The 8,937-nt window shown below is 36.9% G+C and overlaps 1 protein-coding gene across 2 annotated transcripts in view; it reads right to left on the bottom strand.

Moving 5' to 3' along the window:
- KIF13A (kinesin family member 13A) overlaps nucleotides 1–8,937 on the bottom strand; it is a 103,835-nt gene that overhangs the window by 28,381 nt on the left and 66,517 nt on the right. For both annotated transcript variants that reach the window (XM_031056953.1, XM_031056954.1), the window contains exons 13-16: nucleotides 8,264–8,394; nucleotides 6,424–6,510; nucleotides 6,151–6,317; nucleotides 832–1,042 (exon numbers count right to left, since the gene is read on the bottom strand). In XM_031056953.1, the coding sequence (XP_030912813.1) occupies nucleotides 832–1,042; nucleotides 6,151–6,317; nucleotides 6,424–6,510; nucleotides 8,264–8,394 (596 nt within the window). The remainder of the gene's footprint in view (nucleotides 1–831; nucleotides 1,043–6,150; nucleotides 6,318–6,423; nucleotides 6,511–8,263; nucleotides 8,395–8,937) is intronic.

Here is an 8,937-nt window from a genome sequence, read left to right as displayed (position 1 = left end):
GACAGAATACTCACTGGTATTCAGAAAACTTAAATCATCTCGGTTGCTGTTGCTGCCCCTTGAACTTCTCTCTGTGGAGCTGGCATCCTTCTCTCCTTCGCAATGACACCAAGAGAAAGCTTCTTCCATCGTCAAAACTGCTCTGCTCACATCTTCCTAGACTGCATTTTAACTGTTCCCACAAACCTCATGATGGTCTTTCACCAAGGCTACATTCAGGCGCCTGCTATTCCTTTGTAAAGAGGCCAATTCACTCATGGCAAGCCTTTAACTTCCTAAGCAGCTCAACCAGAGCAATTGTCTCCTAAAGCTGGGCTTAACTTTAGGAACACAACTGTACAAGCATTTACGGATCCCCATTCTCTGTACTTTTTATGGTTTTTTGATTGCAAAGTATTACTGCTGTCATTGCATGCTTGCAAAACACAATACTCTTTACTGGACTCTTTAGTCTTAGTTGACAAATTTACCTTACTGCACTATTCTTTCCTTTCTTTCATGATCTAAAACAATACTTGCTAAACCAAACATTTCATAAGCTGTTTTCAAGTTCAAAAAAAAAAAAAGAAAAAAGAAAAAAACCAAAAAATCACACAGAAAACCAACCTATAATACTGCTCAAAAAAAATTAAATCTTTATGTCTTTTGTGAGTTAAATCTTGCACATGTTAAACATCAGCCCTAAACATAATGCTAACACTTTTGGAAGCGTAGCTCTTATTCTGCACATCAACTCCACAAAAAGAGTTACTGATTTTGGATGCAAGGTTCCAGCCACATTTTTCACCCTTTGTAGTTCTTACTACTTTGCTTTAACTCCAGTATTCTCACCTTTCCTCGGTCCAGAGATTGACTTTCTGCTGTGCAGCCTGAGCAGTGTAGGAGAGCCTGTCGCTACCGTGCTGGTGCTGCCTCTCTGGGGAGCCCCCCTGCCGCAGCAGCTCCAGCTCGCGCTCGTACATCACCCGCTGCTCCTCCAGAGCGCTCTGCTTCTCCTCCAGGTACTGCTTCTCCAAGATCTGCACCACATTTTGTACTGGATCTAAAAAGAACGGAAGGGGGGAAAAAAGATAATAAAAACCCCCAGAAAACTTGAGAAAATGCCATTTCAGCATTACAGGACGCCCATTATTTAGTTGGTAACAGCAATCAACATACCCCAGAGTCTGCAAACACAAATTGCACACCAAATTATTAAATATTGCATTAAATAGACAAATCCAAACTAAAATTAAAAAATAAATGGCATGCAAAAGGATAGAACAATGGTTAAGACCCTTGTCTATTGCACATTTAAGTGCTGTGTAGTTATAATATATTCCAGAATCCCAGTAGGAAAAAAAAATGGATGGAAAAGGAAACAAATTAATAAGAAAACAAAGCAAAATACAAGGGAAGATGATGTTAACCAGAGGAGGAAACGACTTAAGGAAGTAAAAAGCAATGTACTTTCTCTGTTTTGGCAGAGAATGAAACACGTTGGAGAGCTGCAGATGAAAACCGAGACAAACAAACGGTCTGACTGGTCACACATCACACTGCACTAATGTGCTGCACAGCACTGAGGCAGACAAAATATGTCCTGGGGGGGCTTCTGCATTTAGCTTTACAAACCCCATTTCATCTTGGTATCAACACAGCACAAATATCTGTTTGGATATTCTATCCTGAAAAAACTGCTTGTGTCAATCAGCTAGGGATAAATCTGAAGTGCATTCAAATGAATGAAACATTATTCTGTCTGTTCCCAGGGTTAGGTCCCATGCCTGTGCCTCTGAAAGAGCCATTTAATAGAGTAGGCTCTATGTACTACCAGTCTATATACCTGGTTCATGCACACATCCCTGGAAGCTCAAATATAGCAAAAAAAAAAGTGGTTTGCAAGAGGACCAGTCTAGATGAGTGAGTGACAGCACACCACCAACAGATTGCTGATTCTGTACACCACAAGAGGAAGGGAGAGGAGGTTCCAAAGCTGGAGTGGTAGACTCTTAGAGGAAGCAATACTGCAGCTCTATGACATGCCAGGAGCCAGGATTTTCAAATGCAAAGAACTTCAGTTTTAAAATAACTGTATGTGATACCTCTTCCATTTCATTATTAAAAAAAAAAAAAAAAAAAGCTATTGCAACTTTTAAGAATGCCAGTCTATTGCAAAGGAGGGAGAAAAATAAACCTAGATTCAATTACACTGCTCCATCTTGGAACTAAAGGTGTGCCACTCAAACCCCACAAAACCAAAAAATACATCTGTGTGATTTAGTTATAAACTAAAATCCTCCCTTTGCTTTTTGCGAACACTTCTGCAAGTTGCTTCTGTGGCCCTGGCCTTATTCATGGAAGAAATCACTGGCTTCACACAAAGGCATCACAAATACCACCACAATGGTAATTATAAAGCACAAAGTTAAAAATCAGTCAGTATAAATAGCAACCAAATAGCAAAGTAGTGATGCATAAAAGTGCCTTAAAATAACTGGAAATACTACTTTTTAGTACATTACATTCTCAGAAAGAAGTTAGCTATTATTAGCTTTAAACAGTGCAAAAAAAAAACCCTGACTGAACCAAGTTCTAAAATTCTGGACTACAAACCAAATTATTAATGTTCATCTGCACCATCATGATCCTCCTAACTCCTCCAGATAACACCAGAACTATCTTAAAATACAGGGGCTTTGCTGCATAATTCCCCAAACCAATTTTAGCTATATATAAGAATGTTTGAGAAAATCAGGTATTATGCAGATGATAGAGCAGAGACATGGAAGAAATTAAAATCCCTCCATCCCTCCTTTGTGTTTGCAAACACAGGAAATTAATCTACGGCTGACTCATTAAGATGAGACTTTCCTAAACTGCTCAAAGAGCAGCTATGAGTTCAAGAAACAGATTTTTTTAATAAAAGTAAACTTTTCAGCCACCTAGATTGACAGGATCACAACAACCTTAGGATCAAATTACACCATGATAAATATTTGGAACAAGATGCAAGAACATAGTATAAAACTTTCCAATTGCAACATAATCCTGTACTGCTTGGGAAAAAAAGAAAAAAAGGCGGATTATGCTTGTCTTGTAATGCGAAAGGTAAAGTCACAGTCTTAGAAAACTTCTTTGGAAAGAGTTTACTGAGAAAACCTTAAGGCTGTCACAGGAAAAAAGTAAAATATGGAGTGAGTTATTAACTATCTAGGTAAAATTTGAAGAAATAAGCAATTAAGATTTTTTACAATTCAAAAGAACTACAACCGTGTTTAAATTAAATCTAAACACCACGTTCTACAATTTTGGATTCCTCATGGAAAGTCAAATAAATTAAGGAAGCTTCTACCCAGTGCCTGCCAAATACACAGCAAATTCCATGCACCATTTGAAGTTCCAAGTCCCAATCCTTTACATATTCATGTAACAAAAGTTCAACGACCCTGAAAAAATATTCATATGCAGTTAATCCCCTGCAAAATCATAAGACTACTAACACAGAACACAAAGATGTATTTTCTTCACAGGATGAGCAGCATTTATTACCTTGGTATAATGTTACTTAATTCACATGTGGAATCTGTTAATCAAGTCACACTGATGCTGAATAAATTCCCTAACATTTCTTGCAAGTATATTTGTCTAAGCAAGCTAGAAGAGGGTTATGACACAGGCTGCTTTGCTAAGTTTTATGAAAATCCTCTCCCTGAGCTGTAACAGTTTTGTTTGCTAAAATGAGAAGCTGCCTAACCTAATCACATTGTTTACTTAACCACTGCACAGTATACAAGAATAAAGTAAACTTCTTTGATGCAGTCTGTGTTTGACCAGCATCACAAATTAGCAGTACAAAGCTGACAGAATCCCACAAAGAAAGTTAACATGCTGAAGGAAGGAAAGAATCGGGATGTTTTCTTTACAGCAGTTTTCAAAGTTACACATTTTCCTCAGAGGTTCTCTGGAGCCGGATAGAGTCTGTGACACTGTTGCACTGGTTACATGCCATAAAAACAAATGTGTTTGCACCCTGGAGAAGCCAGGATATTTATTTAAAGAGGATTATAATTCTCAAACAAATCCAGCAGGAGGGAGGAATCCAAAAACCAAAACAAAGGAAAACCAAACCCTATTGCTTTTGGGCTGTATCTATACAAGATTATAAAATAATGATCTAATCAAATTTTTAAAATACCTCTCCATTCCCCTCTTAGAACTTCTCCAGAAAATATGTGCAATAGAATTAACAGTCTTCAGTCATTTAGTTATTTCTTCCTCCTTAATCATATTTATTTTTCATTTTAAGGAAGAATAAATAAATGGTACTCTAACAAAGCTTCTTCACTTCTTTCACAACAAACTGGAAGCCCGTTGGAAAAAAGGTACTTTAGCACTGAGAAAGTGCTGCTAGGTTCTGTTTATCTAACTTCAAATCAAAAGAGCAAGCTATGATCCTCAGTGTCACTTGTTTTGTCAGCATTCTATTATCACTAACTACTCCAATTTAGTTAAGCAACACCTATGTGGGAGTGAGCAGAAGCAGTAGAAACTGGGATATGACCCTTCTGAAACAGTGTGACATGTATGGCTGCAAACACTTGCTCTGCAGTAGGGAAGAAAGAGCTTTAAGGAATGGCAAGGTCTGAAACTGTTCTTGACCAAGACATAGAAAGCAACCAACCAAAACAAAGACTAGCCTGGACCACAATCAGAAAAGCTTACTGAACTAAAATGTAAAGACACTTGGAATGTTGTGAAGAATTGTTTCAATCAGCTGGATAACAACACATGAAAACCAAAAAATGTGACCCCTTATTCAAAGAACACTGACTCATTATAGACTGATACACTTCAGTCAAATCTCCAGTTAGTAACAAGCAGATCAAGCATCAATTAATGCTTTCAGACTTTTCCAGCAGCCTCATGCACAAGCCAATTGAGTTCAAAACCTTTGTCCCAGATTTGGCACAGATATGAGATGGTTTGAGGCCTTAAAATGGGCAACAGAGTCTTCACAAGGGATGACAACACTGAAGACCACCAGGATGGCAGATTCATCTGAAATTCATCTCCTGGTATGAGTGAATCATAATGAGAATATTTCTGTTATCAAACAGCAATTTCATATCAATTTAAGTGACCTGATCCTGTAACTCACACAAGCAACCTCATTAAAAATTAAACTGTAAAAATCTGCAAAGTATTGTGGCTTCAAACATATGAAACCATCATGCTGTACTCAATGGCAAAACAGACAAAGTAAAACAATAAGAGGAGACGAAATAAAAAGTAAATGCTGTATTTCAAATGCAAACCACAGCAAACCATGGAAATACTGTGAAGAGACGAAGAAAGGAGAACAGAAAGCAATGAACCACCATCTACTCTGTCTTCTTGATCAGGCACCAAACCCCAAGGTATTTGCCTCTCTGATTTTGTGTATTTAAAACCTGTACAAAGCATTCCATAGTTTACCAAGTTTTTCAGCATTTCTTTATATTCTACTGTATCACATGAACTATGACTTGCCTTCTGGAAATCATGAAAAAGCCATATTGTTTTATATACACCTTACCATTATTTTATCTATATTCTATCTTATAGTGTTGATCCAAAAAAGCATCACAATTTGTTTTAAAAAAGACTAAATGAAATATTAAGATTGATCAAGAGCTGAAAAACAAGCTGGCATTTGCCTATTGCTTTGCCATCATTTCAATGTTTTTTTTAATAAGGTTAAAATGGCATCAGTAACATTTGATACAAAAAGGAGGATGAAACTAACTGAACCATATATGGTGTACCCCTTTTTTTCTACAGTAACTGACAAAAACAAGAACTTAGTAAACTTGGATGATAATTTGACAGGCATATGGTTACAACTCAACTGCACTATAAAAGAGAGTAGAGGTACAGATAAAATTGTGTCAGGGCACAAACCAACTACTATCCTGCGTGTGTATTTATACCTAGGTGCATATATTTTTTTACATATCTATATAGTAATATATGTTTCATATATATATATTTGCACACACATTGTTTCTGTAAAATAAATCTCCAAAGGCCCCTGGAACAAATGTACTGCTTGTTTTACCCAGAAATTGAGTTCCAGGCTGAATTTGTTAGACAATCCAAAAGAACATTTTTATCTGGCAGTTTCCTTACCATTGCTATTCAGGGTCTTCATAATAACTTCCATTTGTGCAAACTCATAGTTGTAGTCTGGTTCTGAAGAAGCTTCACTAGCTGCATCCAGATCATGCTCTCCTAAGGAAGTTTCTTTCTCAAGGTCTTTCAGCCAATCTCGACGTTTCCTCTTTGGTAAATTGATTCTGAGAAAAAATGGAAATTCAATTTATAAAATAATTTATCTAGAATAACAAAAGAAAAAAAATAGACTGAATGTAAAGTGGGTGGAACATGAACATCAACAATTACCTAAAAAAGTGGTTGTTTCCCCATAATATTCTATCTCCGTGCCATAACTGAGTGGCAGAACATACCAGTGTACCATTTACACAGGATCTGAAAGAAAAAAATACATCTCCAGTGAAATCCTGAAAATAGAAGATTGAAGAGTTGCTGTTTCTCCCACCTACTACTGACAGTCACTTGTATCATATGGTAACAACCCAGCTAGGTTCTCATGAAAAGACCACTGGGAAAGTTACTGGTCTGATTTCTATTGTCAGAATTAGCACTTTTCTCCTCTGCCTTTGGCTGGTACAACTCTTCAGTAAACATACAGACAGGGTTGATTTTGGTTGAAAAGTTTTCTTTAAATGTCTGTTTCTCAAACTGGGTCACTGCCTGTTTCTTATAAACTTATGAAGTTCAAACATAAATGTATGCAAATCCTACTGATAGAGCTCTCCAAGACATAACTTGGTCAACACTGAGCTGTCAAACATGTTGTTAACAGATTCGGCATTCATGTGTAAGAAAAGATTCTTAGATCCAAGTTTTATTCTTTCAACAAATGGAGTCTCTATTATTAACAAGGGTCTATTTTTGTGAACATCTGGTATACTAGTGTATTTCTTTGTATTTAAGTTTCAATCACAAAATGGTAAAAATTGAGCTCTTGAACTTCTGCATGTGTGAGTCACAAAGCAGAGCATTTTATTTGAAAGGAGAAAAAACTTTAGTAAAATGAAAAAGGCTTTTCAGATGCAGCACTCTCATTTTAGCAGTCTCTCTCATGTAAGTCAACACAAACACATAAGCACTTCATTTTAAATCAGATCTTTTTAAACTTTTTTCAATGAAATTCTGGTAGCTAAATTTCTGTTGATACTCGTATCTTAAAAACAGTTACTTAAGCATTGCAGATCAGACATGAGTAAAACAAAATATGTTTTTTTCCACTGATATGTGCCCTTGTTCCTGCCAGTCAAAATGACTGATTTCCAGTACAGTAACTCTATCACCACAAGCCTGAATCCCATCTGTTTGAAATTTTGTACTGTAGGCTGCAGAAGAAAAATACAAATGCATTTTACTAAAGGAAGACTGAAAGAAATCAGACTTTTTCTGTGTCTTTTAAACTTCAGTTTCTCATTTTGATACTAATCTGTACATTATTTAGATACTCAAATTTCACACAAGCACATGACTATTAACTAGGACAAAGGTACTGCTTTATCACATGCTTTTGGAGATCAAGTGACAAAGACATTTACAATTCCACCCAAGGAGTCACAGTGCCCCTGGAATGAAAAATTATTAAAATACAGAAGTGGAAACAGAAGGTGAAGCGTTACTGTGCACTGCATATTAACTAGACAAAACAGTAATTAAGGATTTAGAAGAGAATTCAGGTCTTTAAAGCACCTCTTCCTCACAAAATATTGAACTTTACAACAGGAACTACCCACGAAGCACAAATTATTCTCTGCCATCAAGATACAAGCTACTATCCCATCACACAGGCCAGGACAGCCGGCAGCATTTCAGGGATCTCATTGCTACCCAGGATACAGACAGGCAATGGCCCCTCTCTCCTACCAAACACCTTCTTTAGATGGCTTATTCCAAGCCAAGCCACTGATAGCCTGTTGCCCTGCAGAGTGGGGGGATGAGTGTTCACATGTGCAGGGAAATCTTAGTTTTAATTGCTGAATTTCCCTCTAAGTATCTGTTTAAGTCAACTGTATTGAAAATACTCATTGATCATAAGATACTTCTGTCTGTGTAAAATAAAAATACATGAAGGTCACTATCTGTCAAAGAAAAGCAAATTTCCATTTCAATGGAAAGTGCTGCTGATCTTCCTTACCTTGCATTTTCTTTTGGTGTGAGTGTAACTTCTCCATCTAAAGCAATACTGATCTCACAGTGTTCTGGTTGGATTCCTATACCAAAGAGCTGAATATCCTGAGAGGTATCTGCACCAACTCTTGTGTGATCCTAGAAAACAAGCTGTTACTAAGAGACAAGCAAACTACCACTGTTGACATAAGTAAGAAAATATTAGCTGAAGCGCTGAGACTGCACAGTTTGTGTGTCTGTCGAGCAGAAATGGTGCCACAGCAGATCTGAAGACTGCAACAGTTACACACAAACTGTTGTTCTGCCCTGAACTTCATCTTCATACAGTTTTAGCTAAAGCAAAATGAAGCAGTTGACACACAAACTCTGATTAAAAAGTATTCTCATGCTATGCCTGCATGCATACATTAAACACAAAAACCAGAAGAAAACCAGTCATGTCATATAGGCATAATTAAGAGAACAGCACGGATAGTAAAACAAGGTGCAGAGTTCTCTGCTTTTCAGAAAACAGCTATACAGCAACTCAATTAAACATACTAAGTTCTACATAATTCCAAGTCATATTTTGAGTTCTGTTGAAACAGTTTATTTTGTTAGTGTTTGAGAGGTTGTGTTTTATTGGCTGCTCAAATGCAAAAGCCCTCCTTCAGCTATCAAAGCAGAAGAGTAGCTATAAAA

The sequence above is a fragment of the Geospiza fortis genome, unplaced genomic scaffold, assembly GCF_000277835.1.
Source record: "Geospiza fortis unplaced genomic scaffold, GeoFor_1.0 scaffold104, whole genome shotgun sequence".
Lineage (NCBI taxonomy): Eukaryota > Metazoa > Chordata > Aves > Passeriformes > Thraupidae > Geospiza > Geospiza fortis.
The sequence above is the reverse complement of the archived record's forward strand: the minus strand, read 5'-3'. Positions and strand labels throughout refer to the sequence as shown.